The sequence below is a fragment of the Paralichthys olivaceus genome, chromosome 13 (genome assembly GCF_024713975.1).
Source record: "Paralichthys olivaceus isolate ysfri-2021 chromosome 13, ASM2471397v2, whole genome shotgun sequence".
Taxonomy (NCBI): domain Eukaryota; kingdom Metazoa; phylum Chordata; class Actinopteri; order Pleuronectiformes; family Paralichthyidae; genus Paralichthys; species Paralichthys olivaceus.
Window position 1 is genome coordinate 22,917,601 of NC_091105.1, and position 25,840 is coordinate 22,943,440.

A 25,840-nucleotide genomic window follows, 5' to 3' on the forward strand; every position below is an offset into this window, starting at 1 on the left:
AGCTTCTCCATGCAGAGCCAGTGAGTTTCAGGAAACCTAAATACACAACGAATAAAACTAAAAACCAAAAGACAACAGTAACATGTGTCTTGTTATGACTTCAACCTGCCCGTTTCATAAAGAATCACACACGCAGATGCTGTAAACACAGTGTGTCTCTGATGCCATACGAGTGTGTGTGTTTTGTTTTTTACTTTGTGTGTGTGAGGGGCTCAGGGGAGGCAGAGTGCAGGTGTAAGAGATGGAAAACAGAGACTGTTTCTGCCCTGCAGGCCTCCTCAGCAGCCAGGACACTGAAGACGTCACTTGTGACATTTTACACTCACTCATTTTACTGCCCCATGTCAAATAATACACTGCGCACACCCACTCACTCACATATGCACATGTATGAGTACACTACACACATGGATATGGGGACACACACACACGTGAAAGCATAGACGGATACTCACTCAAACACACACACACACACACACACGTACACACACACTTTGTCCGGCAGCCGTCCAGGCAGGCAGGCAGGCAGGCTCCATCAGATAAATATGAGGCTTGTAATGCAACCACAGAGACTGGGCTGATGGGATCAATAAAGAACGGCGCTGCAGGTCATCGGGAGAACACAGTGAGAGGATAAATATGGACTGGCTCATCGGAAAACAGAGCAGCGAGACTGATGGGTACACAGGACTATAGCTTTGCTCGTGTGTTCTCTCACCCATCTGACACAGATCAGACAGATTTCTTGCTCTGTTGTGCTCCAGCTAAAGTAGACCGTTGGGAGGTTGCTTTGTTGTATTTTGATGCTCTGCGTGAGAACTGTTTCGCTTTGCCTCTGTGTTTGTCTGGCAGTTGAATGGGATCCACTTAATGTACACTGTGGGATAAGTATTGGAGTTTTACTTGATGGAATATTGTTTTTGGTTTAGTCTCTATACATTTTTTAATAATATCTAGTCATGCTCAGGCCCCTACTCTCTGCTGGTGTATCGGAGCAGTTTGTTTCACTACTTTAAATATGTTTTTGAGTGGAGAATTTGTTGAATTATCTGGCCTTGAAATGTATTAGTTTACTTTGCTGCTAATAGCTTCTGAAAAGGGCTTCATTCTACTTATACAAAACAACATGAGAATGAAGTCGTGATGGTAATTTAAAAAAATTAATTGAAAATAATTAATAGACTAACTTATAATGAAGAAAAACTTCAGTTGCATCACACAAAGTGTCACTCAGGCAGAATCAAACCAACTAATCAACACATTTCATTTAGCACAGCTATTTAAAGCTGAGTTTAAACTTGGTGAGGAGGTGCGTGAAGTTCTGATGTGTGATCGTCAGCTGCAACTTGTCTCTGTTCCCATCTGCTCTTTAAACTGGGAGAGAGTGGCTGAACTGTACCATGGTAGACAGATGCTAGACAGTCATGTGGTGGTTGCAGTGTGTGTGTGTGTGCGCACTGGCCGTGTTGCCTGAGTTATTCTTGGTTCACAATTTCTATTTTGAATAAATGAGAAAAGTTCAAATTACTGGGACAAGTACAAGGCCCAGTGCACCGAACATGCGTCGGTTTATCTTTAGATGTTTCTGAATTTATATTTTGCATTTTATTTATTTGTATTACAACAAGTGCGTGGTGGTATAAGCACTGTTGCCTCTCAGAGGACTCTCGGTTTGAATTCCGGTTTGGCTGGCGTCTTTCTGTGTGGTGTTGCACGCTCTGCCTTTCTTTGCGTGGGTTTTCTCTGGCTTCCTCCCACAGTCCAGTGACATGCAGATCAGGTTGACTGGAGACTCTAAATTAACCATAGGTGTCGATGTGAGTGTGAATTGTCGTTTGTATGGTGGCCCTGCTAAACACGTGTGACCTGTCCAGGGTTTACCCAACATCAGCTGGGACTGGCTCCAGCCCCCCATAACCCTCTTAGGATAAGTAGTATAGATAATGGATGGATGGATGTTAAGTCCATGCATCAAGATATGATCTATATTAAGATAGACTATATTTCCAATCCTGCTTTTTTACAGTTACATTGCTTTATTACAACTAGCTAATGTATTTGATGTGTTAATGGCTATGGATCAAATCAACCGTGTGTTGCTGACTCGGCTTAGTAGAAGATACGTTTTCCATCCTCAGGGTCTGATGCAGCAAATGTCACTTAGCTCAACCGCTCTGCTTGCTGGTGACTCGGAACCTGTGCAGACGCTTCTCTTTGACTTCTGGGATGCAGAGTAGTGGACTCGTGCTTGTGTGAAAGAGGGTGTTACTCACATGAAGCAGCCATTTCAAAGGTTACGTTGGTCCAGACCAAATTTGAAGTCATTTAAAGTCACTCTGCTCATTTTTTTTTCATGTTGTTTGCCTCATAACCATTTTCATCATTGTATTATGATCATCATCAAATTACCATTTATAATATCTATATTATTATTCATATTATAGTTTCAGCATGATTCATGGCCATACTCATCTTCTGTGTCATCAGTTGTGTCAGTATTTTGAGTCTTTTAGTATGTTTTCCTCATCTCTTTGTGTTCTGTATGCACTGAGCTGTGCACACTTTTTTTTTTTTTTTTTCATGTTTTAGGATCAAAGAAGAACCAAAGCCTCAGCCGGCACAGTAAGTAAACTCCATTACCCAGAGTGCTCCAGGCTTTGACACTTCTTCCTGTCAGTCGGTGCTTTGTGCTTCATGTGGCTTTCTCCTCTTTGTCTGGGAGGAAAATGAAAGACGTGTCACTAATGTCATGGGAAGCTGCTGTGGGAGCATGACGGCCGCGCTGTGTATTAGCTTCCAATAAATAGCACTGACCTGATTGTTGGATTTTGTGTTGGTTGCTAACTGGTCGGCTTCCATGACATCAGTGGCAAAGGCTTTTCCTTTCAAACCGCTTTGTTATAGCCAGGCCCTCCCCAAACCCTCTCCCCTTGTCCCTGGTCTCTAACTGGCTGCCCACTCCCATCCAGTGTGACATCTGATTGGCTTGTGCAGCCTCGTAATCTGACCACAACTGTGGGCTAGATGCACCTTTCCCGCTCTACTGAACTCTAGTTGCATTTTCACTAAATTTACCTGCGGGCCTGACCAGTCCAACAACCTGACCCCCACTCTACCACCGAGCCGAAAAAAGTAAATAGCGCTCCTGTTCCCCTCAGCTCAGCATTTGATGCAGCTCTCATTTCCATTGGCTGCAGAGCTTTCCTGCTTCTTCTCTCCTACCATCTACTAAAGCTGTGTGTATCATCTTTTTCTTTCTTTCTTATTGTATTTCCGACTAGTTGTTAATGTTCCACTGACTGCCGCTCTGCCCGGCCTTTTCCTCTCTCTGCGCTGGTTGTAGTGAATGTCCCTGCTATTGTTCACTTCTTAGAAACTGCCCTGCTTCCTCAAAAACCCTTTTCAGGATAGATTGTTCTCTCCCATGATGACTCATTGCGATGTTTCAGTCACACTTTCCTTATTTGAACAGGTGGTTTCCCTTTAGTGGGATCACTGAGCTGGTAAATAACGTTCTTCAGCCCCAGCAAAAGTCCCAAAATGACAAGGAGCCAGAGCCAGACGCGTAAGTAATAGCACAGACCCCGTTTGATCTCCACCTAGCAGGCACAAACATACAGTGCTGGCCCCAGCAGCTGGACGCACAGTATGTTTGACTCTAGTGGATATTAGAATATGTTGTTCCATTTCTCAGCACATGTGTTTAAGCATGTGGAACCCTGTTGGTGTGAGAGTGATGTTCAATGATGGATTTTGCTTTTACAAATGACATAAGGCTGTGTAGGGTGGAACAAGTGCAAGTATATTCAATTCAACAAATGATGTCATAAACATTTATGTATTTCAAAGCTGTTATCAGGACCAATTAGGGGGAATTCATCTAAATATTAAACATTTATTTGGACTAAAACACCCAGAATTGTTTGACCAATGTTATATAAGGGCATATTATTTATATATTGCTTTTTTCTTAACACATCAATCAATATATTTATGCTAAAAGTTCAATGCAAATAAATGTGAATATGGACAAAGAGTAAAATTGTGTCTCCTCCAGTAGTCCATACATTGCTAGCTTCAACAGACCTTGTGTAACTCCATTTTAAGGTTAGAGACAGGAAGTTGAAAACTGGTTTGTTCTCCTTTTTACAATTATCGACTCAGTATGTGGTTTACTGCAACCCTAGGTGTGAGTGGAGTTAGACTTATTTTCTAAATAGTTAACAACCACATGAAAACCCAAGAGTTTAAAACGTTTTAATCATAGCAATCATTGACACCAACTAACAATGACAGGGGCAGAATACTTCGTCATCCAGGTGGTTACTGCTGTATGTTGACGCTGAGAAAAATGCTGAATAATGTAAATAGGAGCAGAGCAGCACAAACTGCGAGCGCAGTTTGCATGATGGTATTGGTTGTGCACTACTTTTCATGATGCATTGTGGGAAACAATGAGTGCACTATATAGGGTATAAAAAAACTTCATGAAACATTCAGACACCACAACAAAACTCACTATATAGTGGACTATGCAGTGATTAGTGAGTGATTTCGGACAGATTTGTCACAGCCTTGAAAGCAGGTGTCATTAATAATGATAATTACTCTGTGTCAGAAAGCCCTGTTTAAACCATCATGTTCAATAACATAATAGACTACTCTGTGTATGCTGGCTAAATGGTAAGACCATTAGCTACACCTGCAAGTTGTGAAGAAGGTCTGCACAGTTAGGTTAAGGGTCGAGGCCACAGTCGCCTCACAGATACTCACTGCAGTGAAAGGACATTAAATTCAAGTTTAAGGTAAATTCCAATTTTCCCACATAACCTAGATTAATTCTATAGTTATTCATTTTTTCATACGACTATGTGTAACGTGAAAAGGTTGGCTCCTACTGACACACCCACATGTAGAATTGAATGCACCTCTGCAATGCTGTTGAACTTTTAGCCCATTAAAGCATAATTTTTTGGTTCAGTATTACAGATCTCATCAACTCTGTTTCCTGCAGCAGGAGAATGTTTTTAGCAAAAGAAAATCTGACAAACCTAGTGTAGGGGTATGCTGTAGAAAACTAAGTCTTGTAGTTCAGCCTTGCTGTCATATGTCCAAGACAGAGTCTCATGTTACCGGGCTGTTTGTGGCTGCTCTGGTGCGGCCCAGAGGTAAGAGAGCTCCGATACGCTAGCATGGGACGGGACAATGAGCAGCGTATGATTACTCATCAGCAGTGTCACCCACATTTGACCGTGTTTGACCGAATAACTAAACCCTTTGGAATGGTCTCTGTGTACCAGCTGCCACTCGAGTCTACTTTCGCTCCACCTCTGGTCTTTGTTTTCCTCTTCATGTTTTACCTGATAACACATTGGCTCTGTTTTTAAAGCTTGTGCACACCTTTCTCCTATTCTACAGAATCTGTTCATTCTTGCTGCCTAATATCTGTCGTAGAATCAGCAATGTCCATACAGGCTACAGTTATATTTGTACATTTGTTTTTTTAACCTCAATCCCGCACCCATCACGTGAGGGCAGCGTTTCAAGAAGTGACCTGATACAGAAGAAGTGACCTGATACAGAAGAAGGGAGAAGTAATCGTTGGTTATCTTTAACCGCTCTTTTCACTGACCTTGTCTATCAGTGGAGCAGTGGCCCTTAGCCCATGTAGTGGGCCAGCGTTGAGCACATGTCTCTGTAAACGTTTGAGTGTAAAGGGAGATTAGGAGAGACTAGAACCTGATTGTTTGTTGTCTTATTTCCGTGTTCCTCAAAGACCGTGGCTTTACCTCCTGCATTAGTCTTCTTCGCTGTGTTATCAGGTCCTCTGTCAGTAAATGAGCTTTGGTCAAATGTGTTAAACAAGAATACTCACTAATCTCTGCTTGGTTAACACACAATGAATGTGACACAATTAGCTCTTTAATCCCTAAGTGGGTACAACAAGGGGCACGCTACTGGCACTCTACCTAATGTTTTACATTGCACAGAGACTTGCTCATGCGATCCACACACGCGGGCTGTCTTCAGGTGGTGTGCATCTTTTCACATTTGGGCGCTGAAGGTCTGGTTGTGGGTAAAGGAAGCACGTTTATCTCAAATGCAGAGCTGTATGTGGTAAAAGGATAGCGCTGCTCAATAATTCACAAGTGCTAATGAATGTTGCAGGGGATATGTGGGGCGAAACCAATTCTAATCGCCATATTATGAAGTCAGCCCAGTGTTTAGTTTCCAAGGAGACGCTCAATTGACATGTGTCATACAAAATGCATGTGAAGAGTCCATGCAGGTTTTTTTAGGAGCCTCTCAGGGCTTGTTAGGCGTTAAGGATCTACTGTATAAGAACAAGTGTAATGCATCAGTAGGGGGCCATCTATAGGACACAAATAGTAACACAATAGATGCTGCACTGGTAAAGGCCAGCAGGGTGATGGGCTGTACAGTGTGTGCTGATCACCAAAGATTTCCTATAAGTAATACAAAAGAGAAATACTAACTGTGGGTGTCGGTGATATTATTATCTAACAGTTTGGTTCAAGGGTGTTCGCTGTCTCACCTTACAACTGTCCTGATATAGAAACACACGTGCAAATGATTCATTAAACGCAGGGGAACCTGAGAAAGTGGAATTAAGTGATGTTCTTAAACTTGCAAAGCAAATTTGATACCCCCCCCCCACCCCCACTGTTTTGGGAGAGGTGCGGTATCAAAGGAGGAGCTCAGCTTTGAAGCCTCTGAGGTCATGGTATCTGCTTCTCCTCCAAAATCTCACACGGTACACATGGACGTCTGAGTTTATATCAGAAGGTCAGCTGATAGCAGGAGCTTAATGTGGGACTAAGCACATGATTCAGGCTAGAAGGATCCTTTTTATGTAATAATGTTGCATTTGTTGGCCATTTTTACTATATGATGTTATATTAATTTATCCTCTATGTTGACACATTTTTGTGGTTGTTTCTCTTAAACATTTAGAGTGAAACACTGCACTTTTAGGATGGAATAATGTCACGTACTTAGGCCAGTGTTGTTCTGGTAAATGTGTGTTTTAAAGGACAATCAAGGGTTATTAGCTTGTACAAATAGACAATAGATTAATAAATACAACACCAATTGTATTTTCAAAGATGTCTTCGTTGTCCTAACGTCTTTCCTGTCCTCTTACAGGAAGTTGCACCAGCAGTTTGAATCATATAAGGACCAGGTTAAGAAGATGGGAGATGAGTCTAAGGAGACTCAGGATCAGAAGAGTGAAGCCCCAACCTGCGGGATATGCCACAAAACCAAGTTTGCCGATGGCTGTGGCCACCTCTGTTCATATTGCCAAACGAAATTCTGTGCTCGGTGCGGAGGACGAGTGTCTCTGCGGTCAAATAAGGTAACGGTGGCTCACATGCTGGGAACACTCCATTTATAAAGACACATGCACACATGCAGATGTCCCACCCGCAGGCACATTTCTCCCTACACCACTATTTGCATTACAAGGTTATGAAACCTTGCAGGGAAATCTTGATCTGGGAATTGAGCCAACAGTGTCCTTAATGGCAGCTAATGTATTTTATTTCAGCTTATCAACATTAACTCCAGTCAGAAACTCTCTGCAGGTCTTGTTCTAATTCTGTTCTCTCAGATATGTTGATTCACAACTGTAGATTTTCATTTTACTGTAACTTACAGTTGTTCAATTTCACCACTGGAGGGAACTGTTCCTCCTTTTCTTTTCCCACAAAGGAACCTGGTGTCTGCTTTTGTATAATGTGGCACTCCAGTGCCTAACTAACCTCTGTCAAATCCTCCCCTCAGACTAAGCCAGAGCTTTTAGCGTAAGAGCACTTAAATTTGAGTCATGAGCTGTGAGTGTTTTTATGTGATGCCGTCCAATCCTTTGCTGTTGGAGTATGTGAAAATGCTACCAGGACCAGCTAATGCCACTCACAATCTCTCTGTTCCTGTCTTTCCCTCCCCCTCTGCCTCCCTCTTCTCTTTCTGCTGCATTCCTGCTCTCATGGAATTGCAACAGGAGGACAAAGTGGTTAGCAAATTATTTTCTGTGTTTTTTGGGACTATGTTTGAACACAAGCATTGTTCATGGAATGCAATGATATGTATAAATACGCATACAGCAGCCAACAATGAAAAAACAAGGAAAAGGTTTAGACCAAGTTGCCTATGAGTCTATCAGGGTTAGAAATAAATACTGAATAATCGCAATGAACATTACTCTAAATCAATCAATCAATCAATAGATAAAACAATAAAAACAAACCAGCAAGGGTTAGGGTTAAAAGGGATAAAGCCTAAAGGAAACCTGTGTTACTGCATTGAATAGCATTGGTGTGTTTACTATGACCACCCAGGTTGCAGTGAAAGATGCCAACTCTTTGCATACTAATTCAGCGGAGTACGTCTGTAGGCTTAACATTGGTTTTCAAATTACACCTTACTTTAAACATATGGGTAATGTGCCGGTGAAGATCATCTGGATTAATATTGTGTAGCAATGTTTTGTAGCAACAATAGCATACAAGCAGATGAAGACAGTAGTTTGTCTAATCAGACTGAAAAAGTTTGATCAATGAAATCCCACACCACACTATCCAATATAGATCGGAAAGGGAAAACATTGTGAACTGATCTGATGGCAGTATTGAATCCCCTTGGGGGTTGTCTGTATCTGTGCAACTAACTAAACAACTTTAACATCACAAAGACAGATGGATGCACCCATCAGTGGGTTCATATCAATGCTGTTGCCATATATAACATAGATTTTCCACAGTTGTCTGAGGTGTAATCTCCCCTTCTCTAGCTGCTGACTGTCAAGCAATAACCACACGATCTATAGCCCACTTGGATTGAGGTTGATGTTTGTAGTTTCCATTGAAACAACAGAGCAGCAGCACTGGGAGAGACCTGTGTTCTGTTGCTCCCTCCAGTTGTACAGGCCACCATTGTTCTCTATTAGCCAGGAGATCGGTTACCGTGTTCTACAGATGGTGTTGAGTAATAACAGTGGCAGCAGGCTGGCGATGGATGTTGATGGGGCATTGGCAGCGAGGCCGGGAGATGTGCCTCTGAGGCAATGCCCACTATTTACCTGGTGCTGGCTTGGCCTCCTGGCACTCACTGTCATGTGTCCATGCAGATCATGGATGCTGTTGTTCATATGGAGTTGTTCAAAAAGTAATTCAACTCATATTTTGTAATGTAAATACATTTGAGTTGTGTATACTGAGGTACAGCTGCAAACCTCAGAGGAGGGGGTGAACATTTGATCCCAATCCAAAGAATCATATGTGACTCCTTCAGTCACTCCACTATCTCTACCAGGTAATTCTACTGTATTCGAAATATATTTTTAGTTGAAAATCTACTAACCTGCTTATAGAGAGTTGTCTTCAGCAGGAGAGCAGAGTAAGTGTTTATATATATATATATATATATATATATATATATGTGTGAGATTAGTCAGAGGAGATGAAAGACAGCATGTTCATGAGCTAAAGAGGTGGCAGGAGTTATGAAGGGTGTAAAAGGAGGTGGGATGGTTTTCTAGCGATAGACCTGTCAGACACACATGACAGTGCACATTCATAGACACAGTGGGTTCTCTGTTTGTCTGGTAATAGAGTCAAGTGTCTCAGAGCTGATGGGCGCTGTTAGGAGCCACCAGGGGTTAGCAGGGACCAGTGTAGGAAAGAATTGAGTTTTGGCTGAGTTGAGAGCACAATAAATATTTGATGCTTATTTCTGTGAGGAGCTGAAGTACAAGTTATCCACTTATACATCTGCAAGTAACTCACTGTTGAACTGATGTCAGCACAGGTGACTTTGGTTGTTTCAACTTTATTTGAGATGTATTTTTAAATTCTTTATCTTCGCGTCTGCATTTTAGATGAATGCATAATTGAAATGTTTATCTGGGCATTCTGACAGAGAGAGGAATGTATTCAGATCTGCAGAAGTAAGTAGGTTGCTTTTTGTCTGGGAATGCTAATGCTAACTGCACAGTCTTAGTCAGAAGACTGCAAAGGGCATTAGTTGTAAGTTTGCGATTATTCATAGTAGCACACTGGGAGTATTTTGATATTGAATGCTGATTAATTATGTCATTCTTGTATTTACAAATGGATGACAGAAGCTGTGATTACTCTGCCACCAACAACAGATCACATTTTTGTGTGCCTTACCAGCTTGTCTAAAAGCTTGTGTGTCAGTGAAAGAGGTAGCGGTGGTGAAATCTGTTCTTTTTCCATCCGTCTACTCTTTCCCTCTCTCACAGATGGTGACAGCACTGGTGAGAGAGATCTTGTTCTGCCATTGAATATTAACACGTCTGCTTGTCTGGGACGGCTCTCATCAATGGTACACTGGAATATGACTAGAGAGTATAAGAGTTAAACAGCTGGTAACATCAGCTTTGAAGGAAGAAGGGCTCTGTTAAAAAAACCTGTTTAGCTGCTGCTGAACCTATGATTCACTTGATAGATATATAGATAGATATATATCTATATCTATCTATATATATAGATCATTGTGTATTTTCAGAACAAACTGAATAATAGACAGAAAAACCCTGATAAAATATCTGTGTTGATAAAAATCACATTAATTGTACCAGCTTAGCCTGAACTGTACACTTGAAGCACAGACTGACTTTTTGGGTGTGAAAATATGAAATGCTGCTGATTTAGATAAACTACATTCAGTGATGTGAAGTATTTGGAATGCCTACTTGTAGCGGTGGAGCTGCCCACCATTTCCTCTGATGTGGCTTCAAAAGGGCCTGAGTAATCGACTGTCTCCAGGGGGTAAGTCATTTGTGATTAAAGCAATTCCTGAAGACGTTCCATGCTCTTGGCCCCCCAACATTTCTGCTATAAATCAGAAGGTGAAGCGCTGCAGTGTTTTTTAAGGAGTGCTTTCAATTTTAAACAGTATGTTAGTGTGTTGTTGCTGTAAATAAGATTGTTGGTCTCTTAACTGCACTGTAGAAATCTCGAGCATCATTAGAAGATAGTGTGGGACAGTGTGAAATTGATCAAAAACTGTTACACACAAATAAGTATTTAAATAGATGAATGTTAATGTAAAGGGCTATAGAACTGCATATCTTTGTAGTGATGTACTGAAGTTACTATTATAGCCAGATGCCTGGAATTTAATTAAATGTGTTATAATGTGTTGGAAGTGCAGAAAAATTACGGACAAAATTAATTTCTGGCTCATGAGAGTGCTGGAAGCGGTGGCAGACATAATTTTATATCAGCGGTGCAGAGCTTGAGAACATCTGGCTCTGTCTACACTCTCCTCAGCTGTATTTGAGGTTTTTATGTTTGTAGTAAGATGGACAACACTACATTCTCAGATTGGCTGTTCAAGGACGTTTAAAAGATATATTGCTGCATTGTTACTTTCCTGTAAGCCTTTCTTACAGTATGAGAGGATGGAGGGTTTAAGTTTGCCTGATTATTAGTTTTGATACTACTGAAATGCAGTATTTATAGTGGGATTTTTTTACTTTGTCAAACTAAGTAATGCGATTAAGATTAGTGAAATTAAAAAGTGTTTTACTTCGCTGCCAATATTACTGATAGTAGTGTTTGATTTGAAGCCTTTTTATAATTCTAATAGATAGGCCTATCTATATCAACTGTGTTTTACCGTCCTACTACTGACTTCAGTAGTTATAACGGGCACAACTTGTCCCAGACTGTGTCACAGATTCAGCAACACTAACATAATGTGTGTGCAATATAATTAATAAAAGAATTGCTGTAGATAACTTCAGTAACCGTGCAGTGATTGGTAAACTTGTTTCTCGAGGCATCAACTGGACAGAAGAAGAAACTGTAACAAATGACTAGTAACCGTTCATTCAGCCTGGTTCTATTTGATAATAACCCCAATCTCATCACAAATGAATTCCATCATTATGGTGATTGTATGACCCACTATTGTCATGACTGCATCACAGGCACAACATGTAAACAACTCAAGTGATAATATCTCGGAGGACTATTCCCACAACCCATGAAAGCAGCTGTAGTTTCTTGCACATTCACAAGTTGTGACTGCTGCATGGCCCCATGATCTCATGTCCTGTCTGACATCATGAACAGAAATCCTTACTTCCACGGTGACGGTGACGATGGCAGCAGCTGGGTCCTGCTTTATTAAAAGCTCACAGTTAGTCTGGAATGACAGTGTGCGCTTGTTGACGCTTCTGCAGGGGAAGCTGTGCCTCTCACTGTTTTTGCCTCCCTCTCACCATTGGACGGCGGAGCAGAGCTGGGGACGCGCCGCATCTGTAATGAGCTCCCATCAACTCCGCCACAGATCTGACTCCCGTGTTACAGACGAACTAATGGAGCGGTGATTTGACGCGTTATCGCTCGGCTCACATGTTGTCTCCCCGCAGACCTGCTGACATTGAGCCCGGGATCGCTCGCACGGTTCGATGGCTCCGTTGTGACGATTTAAGACCGGAATCTGTCCTTTTTTCGGAATCGGTCTTTTTGAATGAATTGAGGTCTGGATGTTACACTCGCCGCGTCGATAGGAGCGCAGACAGACGCGTCGCGGGGCCGTGGATCGGATGTGGTCAGCGGGGTGTCCGGTGTAACCTTCACGGTGCTTTACAGCTGTCCGCCTGGTGTCTGGACGCGGAGCTGTCCGCGGTGCTGAAGGTCGGAGCGGGTTTAGTGGAGCTGCGGACTCTCGTCTCCACCGTGAACCGGGCTCACCGACGCTGATCTCAGGACGCACAGACACGATTCCCCTCAGAGGAACCATGGGTAAGCCGAGCGAGCACGAGGCTGTGACCGCATCGCCTTTTCCACCATCGGTCGCTGTGTTTGTCGGAAATGGGACCATTTCAGCAGGAATGTGTCACCTTCTGCTGTTACTCTGCCAGATAATAGAATTTCCATCGTTGTAATGTTTCCAATGCGGTATTTTTTTCTCTCTTTACAAAATGAAACCAGTGAGCGAGACTCATGTGTGCTCCAAAAATGATTTCTAAATTCTGAGTGAGGATGAACGGGGAATGTGGGTCTGACAGACATCAGACGTCTTCGTGTCTAACCATATTTTGGATCTCCACAGTATTCCCCTCCTCTTCCTTTGTCCCTGGACTTCAAACAAGGAACATAAATATTCATCAAGTCTATTATTATTACTGGCGCGCACACTAAAATTAGAAGCTCATTAAAATGTAATTCACCACGTGCAGCCAGTGTTGGAGCATGTGAATGTAGGCCTCCCCTTTCATTCTCATTGGCCACATAATGAGTCACACCAAAAATGCCCTGTAAACTTTTTATCCTGGGTAACTGCTTCAAATCCTCATCCCGTACACAGCTGCCATGGAATCTATCCAGATTTTATTCATTTTATTGCATTTAATGCAACTATGATGTAGAAAACATGGTTTAAAAAAAATCTATGCAAGGATGTACTGTGTGTGTCTGATAGTTCAAAATCCAGAGTTTCGCCTGTCTAGATATTCTGTACTTAATTCAATGCCCTGCATGTGCATTTTAAGTGTATTATTGACAACCCCCTGCCACACTGTGCAGCTCCTAAATGGTGACAAAACCCTGCTCTGCAGTGTATTAGAAAGTATCTTTATTGATGCCTGAGTGCTTAATCTGGACTCGGTCCAGGCTAGGATGTTCCGAGGAACACTCCACTCCCTGGAACAATGAGTCTTTAATGAGTGGTCCAGTTCCCTTCAGCTCAGGTGGAGGAGAGAAAAACCAAGGTAATATGATACCTATGACAGTTCATTTACCACCACATCAATATTGCAGCATGAGCCATCTCTTGGCTTTACTTCCCCCCTTTTGCCTTTATTAGATAGCTGATAGAAGGCAGGGAGAGAGAAAAAAAGATATGGAATGTGTTTCCCTGATGGAAGCAAAGCATGAAGGTCATGGTTATTTAGGTTGCAACTTAGGCCCACCAGGATGCGCTTAAATGAAATTAAAGCGGCAGCAATGACGATTAATACAAATTTAATTGATTACAACATTTTAAAGAGCCTCCTGTGAAATTAAGACAAGTAGTTTAGCAATTATATGACGTGTACTGTTATGAATGAACGAATGTAAAATAAATGAATGTAAAAATGTCTTAAAATGATTTCATTTAACATTAGAGCTAGCCTGGAAGGATATACTGCTGATTCACTCTGGAGCCTCTGTCAAGTAGTATTGTAGTGCAGTTTAATGGCCACAAGAGAGAGCTCAGTGCTTTTTCTCTCTCGCTGCAAATCCAGCCGTTTGTTGAAGTATGTGTATGACTCCTCCAGGAAACATTAGAATGAAGCAGACAAAAGGAGCATGTAAAGTACATTGCTGAAGGCTACATACCGTATATTTTGTTCTATTTTGAGTAGTATATTCTATATATACTGCAGGACTGTTCACCACTAAGATGTGTTTTTCAAAATTTAAATCCCATCATATGTGAGAGGCTATTTGGCCCATATCATTTTGCATAGATAAATGTTTACCTGTCCCTTGGTAACATCCTTGGCCAGTCTACTATTTGCTATTTTCACTCTCATAAACACACACACATTTTTTTGGAAGGTTTTTTTTGATATAGATAAAAAAAACACCCTCAGTCTGAAGGAAAAGTATTTGAAATGGAATTATTTATTGATCCCATTGTACTGGGTGTTTGTTCAGTGCCTCAGTAAACAACCTATAGCACATTTAATGGAGTATATAGCTTCCTGGTGTTTGCGGCGTGTGATAGAGAGAGGTTTTTAGCTTTCTATTTTTAGCTGCTGGTTCAATGACTATAATATGTGCAAACACAAGGAGAAATGGCCCTGCCCGAGGCCACAGCCCTCAACCCCCATCCCCTTCCTGCACTCAGCTGTGAAGAATTAAGCCAAAGGGATGGGCGAGTGTGTTCGTGTGTGTATATTTGGAGAGCCCTGGGCAGAATGGCCGCAGTGAAAGTGAACACACCTCTGGCAGATTCAGCTACCCGACCTGTGTGTTTGTCATTGTGCATACGTGTGTCTGTTGTGGAGGTGATATCTTTAAGGGGAATGAGGGGCATTCAAGATTCCCGTCAGTGCGGGTTGAGCTAACACTGTCCCTGGACTGCTCCCCTACATGGACTGGAAGGTTTGCAGCCTCATGCTGTGTGATGTCTCTGCAGTGTGACTAAATATAGAAAAAAGTGGAAATGTGTTGAATGTACGAATCGTTGTCACTGTCACATATTTTGTTCTAGGATAAAGAATATCTTGAATTACCAAGATCTAAGACAGTGAGAACAAAATGCTAACTTAGAATAGCATTATATGAAACTAAATCTAATTTCAACCTAAATCTTCTTTGATTCAATTTTCTATACTTATCATGAGCCACTTCTTCAACCAACAACCTTATATAGCATATTTTCAACATATTGCTTCCTTTTTGCTTCCAAATCTTTTGAATCATCTCAAGAGTGCACTGTCATCAGTTTCAAAACAAGAGTGTTGCAGTTCATATAATGTTTTGGACATAGTGTATGAGCATTCAGCCCAGCAGTGACATTTTCCTTACTATTGCTCTTCCTGCGTAATATACATCCATTTTCATTCTGACTCTGTTCCAAAGTGCAAATCCAAATCCAAGTATTGATGTCTGAGGCTCAGCTTGCTTAACATTTCCTGGACCCATGCATGTTTTTCTTGGCCTGTTATTTTTGGAATGCTAAAATGCTATTAGATATTCTATGATGAGAAAACGCTGAGGACTGAGAGGGTGGTTAATTATTATTGGCAGACCAGAGAGGTGCACGGCAACTGACACTATGTTAAATGCAGTTGAATGGCAAATATGTAGATCACAGGCTGTAGTCTCCTTTTTTTAGAAAACGGGGTGTTTCAGAGAAAAGAGGTGTCAGTATAATTAACCACAAGTTAAAGGTAATCTGTTTTATATTGCATGTTATGTTAACGTGAAGATATTACATTATAGGAATAACAACGTTAGGACTCACCTGTTGTTCATTGTTAATCTTTTGCAGAAGTCAAAACTCTATAGTAGGAATTCAGATTTTGGATTTCAACTTGCATGCATGTTCCCAGCCACCATCACACGTATGTATATGTACATGTGTGTAACATCCAGGTGCAGAAAGTGATGTGTGGTTATTAGCAGGACAACTGGCCTTGCTGGCTCTGGGGTCTTAGCTGATGACTCATGGTTCACTACAGAGCTCTCAGCATGACCCCAGATAAAGAGGCAGTCATGGCCTCACTCGCTACGCTCCTCTGGGACGCATAAAGCACAATTTGTAGCCTCCCTGCTTCCATTGTGTGTCAGCACACTTACAGCCCATCCATAACATTGATAGCGGGTCATAAATGCCTTGTATGTCAATATCACACCGTCCAGTGCATGACGCCTGCGATGAGCCTGAAGCTTTTCTGCTTTACGTTTGAAATATTTGAAAGTTCATTATTGCTGGAAAGCGGCTTCTTCTTGGTCCCGGGTGATTTTATGCAGTTTTTGCTTGTTCAGTAATGCTGCATCATAGAAAGGAAATACCTGGACATTCCTACAGCACTAAGCAGACAGAATAGGAGATGCCAATTTCTTTGGAACCTTCGGTGCTTGTTTGCAATTATATTCCATGATTTACAATGATGGTTAGAAGTTTATTTTTGTGTTTTGTGCCTTTTTGTACATTAACTGCTGAGTCAAATGCCCTTTTTTATTTTCCCAGTCCCTCACATACACACAATAACAGAGATATTATACTAACTCCCGACTAACAGCCACACTGTACTTGTTGCTGCTAAACTGTGTAGCTGTATGCAGCTGTCTGCTTGGAGCATCATGACGAGGGTGTAATTGAACACAGGTTTATGAAATCCCTCTTTTGTACAAGTACCCTCCTTTAACCAGCCAGTCAGTAAGTCACTAGTTCAGTGACAAAGACTTGATCTCTCCCTGACTGCCGGCAGTCACACCACAGGTAGTGTACTCCAGTTGTGTAACTGGACGACTGCTTTTTCTTCTACTCCACCCACACACCCCATGAAAATATTCTAATCCTCGTGCTAATGCAAAGGCTCAACATGTCTGGCAGCTGATTTGCTACTTGATGATTTGGTAAAAATGTGTGGTTTCTGTGATTCAATCAAATCGAGCCTTTGAACCGTGGCTGAAAGACACAGTACAGACCAGCAGTTTAAGCAAGTTTGGTTCATCTAGAAATAACAAATCAGCCCATTTTTATTTGATTCGAGGCTGAAAAAAATGTTGAGCCACACACCCACTAAGGGTGGGTGAGGCAGCATCAAGGCCCGCTCACACTAATAACGGTAATGCACTGACTCAGCACTGGGATTGTAAAGGCGGGGAATGTAGTAGGGGGTGGGGGTTGCAGCAGCTCTTGGCTGCCCTACTGGCTGTCTGGCCTGTCAATCATTTGGCAAGTTCTTAGTCTTCTCAGAAACACTTAGACATCACTTTCAGTTGCTTGTGAAGCAGGTGTGGTCACCTGGATCAGACACCAGTGTCACAAAGTCTTCAGGTTTGAAAGAAGGCTGAGTGTCGCCAAGCAGCATGTGTGTCTGTGTGTGTGTGTGTGTGTGTGTGTGTGTGTGTGTGTGTGTGTGTGTGTGTGTGATCAGGGCTGCTGTCTGCCCCTGGATTTATCAGACCAATGTGTTGAGCTGGCTGCTGGACCTGCAGTGTTGAGGAGCTAAAGGCACGACATCACAGAGCAGTAAAAGCCTCCATCCCTCCAGTCCTTGTAAAAAACAACAGTGGGAAAATGTTGCTTTTCTTTTCCATTTATCAAACTTAAGAGCACTTTCTGCAATAGCATGACCTCTACTTACTGTACCATCGTCAGGTGATGGGACTAACCTCTGCAATTAGTCACGTGGCGTCTGTATTCTTGCAGTTTGCTAAACAGAAATATTAGTTTAATAGTGATATCCAGCATGAAAAATAAAATAAAATCATCTTCTCGTGTGCAGGATGGGAATATTTAGACCCACAAACTAAATATCTAACAGCAATAATAAAGCTGATGCACTGAACCTTCAATGATATAAAAGGCTGCTGCATGTGTAAATAATTTCATCATTCACCTCACCAACATGAATTGTCACTGTTGTTCATGAATATTGTAACTGTGGGGTGAAAACTCAAAGCTCCAGATTCTTTATTTAATATAAAAGCTTTTGTAAACCAGTTCAACACTTGAAAATTTCATCTTGGATGTAGAAAGAGTTTCACCCAGCAAAAGCAATATACCTCACGGTTATGTCAATGATTTACATAACGGAAAACACACAATCATTCCATTACAGCTCATCATAGGCTGTATATAGGACAACCTCTGTCACCACTGCAAATCATTAATGTCTCTCATTCTCTTAACTGCAGGTTATGTGGGTATGCAACTTGTGCCGAAAACAACAAGAAATCCTCACCAAGTCGGGGGCGTGGTTCTACAGCTCGGAACCCGGTCAGGTGCGGGGTGTGTTTGAGGGCGGGCCACAGGGGAAGAAGGCCAAACTGCAGGACCCGTCCCTGTACCCCTACCAGGGAGCCTCAGGGGACTTGAAACCAGCGTCAGACAGAAGCAGAGCTCGTGGTGGGCTCCTGCCCAGACAGGGGTCCCTTGACAACGGTTCGGGGCTGAGGTACTCGGGACCAGGCGACGAACCCATAGACAGGTAAGTTGAAAGAACACATCCCTCCATATGGGTTGTTTTTATTGTTTTGTTGAGGCATTGCTATTATTTGATCAGTGAATAAAGTAGCACAGAAGTAAAGAGCTTGCATATGATGCCACTTAACATAGGTGCGTAGAGTCTTTTTGTCTTAGAACTGTATGTGACGGTTGCACTTAGGTAGTGCAGAACAGTGAATCAAGCCTGGCATAAAAGCAGTGTCTCCTATAAGCCAGTCAAGGTCCCATATAAAACTGCTTGTACATGGAGCCCATGAGGCCTATAAAAGAGAGAGAGAGACACAGATACTGTGTCTGGCACTAACTCAGCAATTCTACAACAGTCATCCACCCACTCACTCTCTCTCCTCTTCACACACATGCAGCACATCGACACATACAAACACAGATGGTTTTAAATCCGACTCAGCTGGCAGGTGAAGGGTGCTTGTAAGGATTCATACCATCACTTCCTTTGAGGGAAACTGTTTTGTCAGAGGAATGTTTGTAAACCAGTTCAGACAATGCACCGCTTATATATGAAGATGTTTTCGGGATAGAAAATGAAGAGCAGGTCTAATTATGATTCAGTACATTGTGTCCAATTTGTCATATGCACTAAATAGCCACTCTGAGGAGAGCACTCGCAAATGCTGACAAACAGGGACATGCTGTGCTTGTGAGTCCGATATCTGGTCGCTTATTTCTCGATACTGGTATCAAGTAAGGTGGTTGCTTTCATGTCCATGTCCATGTCCATGGGGGCTCCTTCCTCTTTTTTCTCTCAAAGGAAGGAAGAGAAGCTTATCGTCAGAATCTATACACTATAATTTATCTTCACAGCAGAGAGCTAGGTAGTAGGCCATTGAGAAAAAAAAACAGCCTTCTCTTATATCCTTATTTGCTCTAACGTATTTGTAACCTTAGAAAATGGACATATATGAGTGTATGTATATATGTATACAGTATATATGTGTGTGTGTGTGTGTGTGCAGGAAAAATCTGTGAATTAGATACCATTTCAACTACATTTCTGTGCTGACCTTTAATACGGGTCACATACCTTATTGTCTAGTGCAGGGGCAAACCAGCATGCACTATCCTGTTCCCACAGTGTGTTTGATGACACAACTCATTAGTTGTGTGTATCCTGTCTCTGCTATTGCAACCTGCCATTTACTTTTTAATCTTTTGAAAATGCTCCTATATCTTTAGAAAGGGGAGAGCTCAATTGGTGACAACATTGGCAATTGATGACAACATTGGTTGTCATCAATTGCCTGATATTTGGAACAAATGGATATTTTGATGGATATATGCATAGTCGCTGCCTTCCATTAACCAGCACAGTGTGTTGTAGTAGTACTTACAGTACTTTAAAATATTAATTAAGCTATTGTGCAACAATGACACACACACACACACACACATACACACACACACACACACTCAGCATTGCTATAACTCTCAAGTAGACACATTTCCCCCCTGACTGAGTTAAAATATGTTCCTTGGCTATCCTTGTTAAATCTTCCATTCATTATGTCTCTATATTCAGAATACCAACCGCACAGTAGCAGAGCAAAGACTGCACCATGCAATCAGTCAGTCAGACAGTCAGTCCATTCGTCCAGGCTCTTTCTGTATATGTATTGATGGCATGGCTAGAGAGGGGGATCTGGTATGAGGGATTTTTGCTTTGGCATTGCCCCCATTGCGGAGACACAACAGGAAACTGGCTGTCTGAGAATTCATGGGATAATGCTGATGATGGATCGCTGCAAGTCCATAAATAGCACTCCCACTGCATAAGCACCAAAACCCACTTTCATTAATCTTAAAGAATGTTTAAATTAACTCCTGGATGTGTTCTGTCCAGGAGAGGAGGCGAAAAAGCTGACAGTCTATTTATAAGGAGAAATAACTTAGGAAGGTTTCTAATTTATCTTGGTCTCAGAGGTGTCATTTGAATGAACACAGATACGCTGGACAGCTGCAGTGTTGGGTGAGGCTGATGAAACAATGATTACAGCGGGACTGGAACATATTCACTGGCGGAATTTCTTCAGATTCTGCATTTTTTAACACATTCAGCCACACAAGAGAAATGTTAAGACTGCCAAAATGTTAGAGGAGGAAACATTCAGGAAGGACTGGCTGTTTCGGCCCAGTCCAGTATCAAGTAATTCGATTTATCATTGCTTTTAAAAATCTTCAATATTACTCAAGTTATGTAGGTAAGAGCATATCTGAAATGTTGCTTTCCCAATACAACGGCATGCATGTACATCCACAGTAACTGCAAGATCTATTAGATGCTTGGTGTGGACAAGTGGTGTAATAACATTATCATGAATTGTGTTATTTCTCTTAAATTAGTGGTTTAGTGGATGAACTCCTCAGATCTCAGAAACAGTTTGTTTTCAACAAAGACACTTTGGCATCAAGTGTGAATAATAAAATGAATGATGGCTGAATTCCATTCAGCTGCTTCAGGTTCAGGTTCCTGGTGTTGTGTGTGCTGCCTCACTGGCACATTGATCATTTTAAAAGGCTTGTTGTACTGTGACAAGTCTGTTGAAAGAGAGGGCCTTTCCATTGCTATGTAGTACTGTAGCTGATACAGTGACACAACCTACAAACAATTCCAACTGATGCCGGTGTTCTCACAAGTTCTAACATTTGGTTCTAGTAGCTAATGTTTAATTTAGTGATTTATCCTGCAAGTACTAACTATCATGTCTTGATAGCAGTTTAGCATCACAATGTTAACATTATCACAATCCTATCATTGCTCTATATACAATCTATCTTAAATCAAGTCCAATACAATGATGCATTATTGTACTAAATGCTGAAAAGATGGCTGGATGATATATAGATTGATGGATGGATGAATGATAGATAGATAGATAGATAGATAGATAGATAGATAGATAGATAGATAGATGGATGGATGGATGAATGGAGGACATCCCAAAAACTGTGAAATTCCCGTGTTAGAGCAATGTATCAGGCACACAACATGCTTTAAAGGGATAGGTCACCCAAACATGAAAACGCTGCAGTTCTCGTGAGAACTTGCAATATCTGCAGTTACTGCTGCAGTAACTACATGAGGAGGATAACAGACATTAAGGCTCAAAACATGGTGTTAATGATGCTGGTTCTAGTCGAATGTCAGGGCTTACAGACACTCAGATGACACTGCAGGATCAATGTGGAGGATTTCTCTTTTCTGACGGATTTTTAAATTTAAAGAAGTGGTTACCATTAAGTTAAATTGGATTGGATTAGGCTGCAGCACCATTTCCCCCTGAAACTTCAAATGTGTGAAACCACCCACTCTCTATGAGCGAACTATCCCTTTAAGCTGCAACAACTATACAAAATAAAAATAATAGAAAGATACCAAGAATGTACATATACATACTTAAACAAAAGTGAAAGTTTAAAGATGTCAAACCCAGACTCACAGGTTATCTGCTCTGCTTTAGAAAACCCTCAGAAAGGTTCATAACGTTCGCACATTGACTTTGATTATCCTGTAGAAATGTTGAATACTATCAGTTGCTTAGTATCTGCTTCAGGAATCGTTTAGTTTCTCTCTGTGTGGTTTTCAGCTGAAAAATCATTTAATTAAATAAACAAGTAATCCCTCGGGAGACCCCCTCCCCTTTTTATGTGTGCCCTCTCCTGACAGGCAGACTCTGTCAGAGGTACAGTATCAGGACTGTCCTCCTTCCTCCTTTATTACTGATGAGGAGCTGATGCTCTGAACACAGATATGAGATATAAGGGGAAAAAAAAAACCCTGACGACAGCATCGCCTCTCTCTCTCTCTCTCTCTTCGCTTCATTGTATTGTGCTCTATCTGCTGCTGCGCTCCTTCCATAGAGTGCATGATAGAAGATGGAGAGATATGGCAAAGAGTGCGCACGATTGCATATCAGCCCCATAGTGTGTGTGCATATATGTGTGTGTGTGTGTGTGGTAGCACGAGTGTGTCCTCTTCATATGCGACTGGAAATATGAGTTGAATGTGAGGCAGCAGCTGATGCGCCGGTAAGCGATGGTGCTGCTGCTGCTGGCTGCTGTGTAGGATGCTCCGCCGCCTCCTCTCTCCTCCGGGCGCTCCTCTTCCTCTTCCCGCACACCGAGACGAGATTGTTGCTACAGCGGGAGGCAGAGAAAGCACGTTACCGGCACTACCTCCCTTTTTTTAATCGCTTCAGCTCCGGAGCAATATGACCGAAGGATCCCGCCCGGAATGCGTCTCGTGTGAGGACACTTTTCACCAGGAGCGGCAGGAGAAACATGGAACTTGATCGGCGCCTTTTCTGCGTCTAATGCGCCCCGGGAGATAATCACAACCCAATACTGAGGAGGTGTAGCCTATGTGTGGAGGGGGGCGTCCGGGGAGAGCGCAGGGATGTGTTGTTGGTGAAAGGAGAAGGGGTGATCATTTACTGAGGATAAAAGAAAGCGGAGGGGGAAAATGCAGTTTGAGACATTGCGTCAGTTCTGTAGCTCGGTTTTATCACATTTCAACGGGGCTTTCTCTGCGCCTCAGAACATCCTGCAGACGGAGCTGTTCGAGCAGGCGTTGAGCAACATCGGGTGAGTGATTCCTTTGTAAAGAAACCCTGATTTATGAGGAAGGGCTTCCCCGTTTGGTATGTCAAACGAGTATTGGGGGGGTGGGGGGGATGTGTGTGGAGGGGGGTGTTGCGTTTATCGATCTACAGCCAGCCTGCGTAATAACAACCCACAGCAGAGCCTGCTGCTGCTGCTGCTGCAGATATTTCCTGGCTGGATGATGGTGGGGCCGTGTCAGTGATGCTGCTGCGTGCTGGGTTTGAACGTCTCTGAGGGGGGGGTAGCCAAAATGAAAAGGTTCTGTAGACTGTGACCATTCCGAGGTGTGACTGTGCTGTGCGTGCAGCCGTGTATGCATAGATGCGCGTGCGCGTACGCCCTAGCCAGTGCACCGCTGCTGCAGCATGTGTGCTGTACTGCCTCTGCCTCTGCTGCTGTTTTGGCTGAGAGGAGATCACGAGAAGGTGAGGGGGGGTAAATGCACGCTTTAAAAAGAGTCCGCGGGCTGGCAATGAGTGGAAAAGACCCACCTGCATCACACCCACGCACATTCACCCTCAGCAAGGCTGCCCACACACTCAAACGCACGCCATCGTGTTTCTTGGAGCAAGAGAAAGTACAGGCCTTCATATCAGAGCAAGTATGAGGGACCTGATAAAATGGTGTCTAAACTGCAGGAACCCTCCCCCATGAGCACTTTACATACACATTGCCACTGAATTAAGACATATTTAAACTAAGATTAAAAGAGAAATAATTATTTTCATTATTTGAAAAAGCATTTTAGCCACCATGTTACTGCAACATACAGGCCCATACTGTATTTGCTGGAAAATAAGTGGTGTCTTAAGAGAGAAGTTGGATCTCACATAGATGCATTGGAGCATATTATGATTGCTGTGCTAAATGCTCTGTTCCCCCATGGAGAGGCCCCTGGTCATTTGGTGAGGCATGACTGTTCGACACATTATGTAGACTGCAGAGGGGCTTCAAACTTGCAAACAGACTCACGTTCCTGCAGCCGCAGGGCTCCGAGAACGTGCAGGCCTATTTTCTTTCTTGGTACGGTTTAATGCTGGCTCCGTATCTCCACAGTATGCACTCTGTCTCCGGGGACTGCAAGTCTTTCCCTCTTGTCCCCCACCCTACCGTCAGAAATAATTTACAGCATTGCTGGGCTCTCTGCCACCTCACATTACATGGCCAGAAAACTCAGCCATTGGAAGGGCTGAACAGGGGGCTCTGCGCCTGGAAACTGTGATCCAACAATCATCACATCTGACTGATTAAATTGAACTTATTTCCCATCACTACCCTTCTTTTCTTCTTAGCAAACCCCTTGGGTAGAGGCAACAGTCCCTGAATGGAAGCTGAGGATAGGGCTAGGTTGGTCATTTTCATACTAACTAATCACAATTGCTGGTGTAATAAATGCTAGAAAATCCTCATGTAAGTTTCTTCAGTTTGAGTACTGTTCCAGTATCAGCCTTATTTCTGGGTCTGTTAGTATCATGTAGCTCACAGGTACACAACAATAACACAACTCTGCAAACCAGCAGTGTGTGCTGCTATCAGTGGTTATCCAGCCTGGCCCTCCGTTCGATCAGGGCTGTTTGTGTGTAAGTCTGTTTCCCTCTCTCCTTCTAGCCAGGTCTGCTAATGGTCTGTATGCTTTTAGATCCATCTTCCATGTATTATGCATGTGTGCGTCAGCAGAGGTTCTAATGGGGTGTGGAGATCTGTTCTTAGAAGGCCTGAATGGTTTTGAATTGAGTGGTCACTACATTTAAACCACATCCATACTCACTCCACCTTCCCCAAGCACAAACATACACACACACACACACACACGCATGCACGCATGCATACACACACACCACCTATACCATCCCTGTTGCAGTAGACCTTTGAGCATCATGACTGTCATCAGACCAAAGTGTGTCTATTGTCAGACCTCTGCATGGAGCAATCGAGGGGACATTATTGAGTCTGTGGTATTCATCTTACAGTCTTTTCCCACTTGAGCATTTTGTAAAGCCTATGATTCTGTATAAGTGAGATATGAATAGCTGCATTTTTATTCAATGTATTGGAAGCAGCCACATGTTCCAATATTGGTATATTGAATAAAACTCGTTTTGCTGCTGTTTAATGATTTCCACATTGCGCAATCTTGGCGATTTTAGTGAGTCATCTTCACACTCACAGCTGTTTACATCCCACGGCCTCACATATTGTCCTCCTGCAGTGACAGCATATCTGCAGCTGTGCACTACTTCATTTTATGTGCAGTACAGATAGGAAGACAACCAACTTGTTTTCCCCCACCGTCACTTCTATTGACGCTTCCTATGGAGTGGAACACCCCCACCGAGACTCTCTCCTCTTTCAGCGATCTCAATCTCTTCGCTTGGCCCCTCAAATGATGGGGTTGCCATAGTGATAAGGTGTAATGTTTTATCAATAGAAATGATGATGTAGCATTCCAGTTAATCCTGATGTAAGCCAGCCCTGATTAAAAAGGAAGGCAGAG

General features: G+C 42.5%; 1 protein-coding gene across 50 annotated transcripts in view; it reads left to right on the forward strand.

Moving 5' to 3' along the window:
* The window catches only part of rims2a (regulating synaptic membrane exocytosis 2a), a 130,514-nt gene that overhangs the window by 18,819 nt on the left and 85,855 nt on the right, over positions 1–25,840 (forward strand). For 37 of the 50 annotated variants that reach the window (XM_069537856.1, XM_069537854.1, XM_069537873.1 and 34 more), the window contains exons 3-7: positions 2,590–2,622; positions 3,473–3,565; positions 7,168–7,378; positions 8,024–8,035; positions 18,420–18,712. In XM_069537856.1, the coding sequence (XP_069393957.1) occupies positions 2,590–2,622; positions 3,473–3,565; positions 7,168–7,378; positions 8,024–8,035; positions 18,420–18,712 (642 nt within the window). Of the gene's footprint in view, positions 1–2,589; positions 2,623–3,472; positions 3,566–7,167; positions 7,379–8,023; positions 8,036–12,242; positions 12,801–18,419; positions 18,713–25,840 lie in introns of those variants that run through there. The other 13 variants (XM_069537872.1, XM_069537889.1, XM_069537877.1 and 10 more) reach the window with 4 other exon arrangements.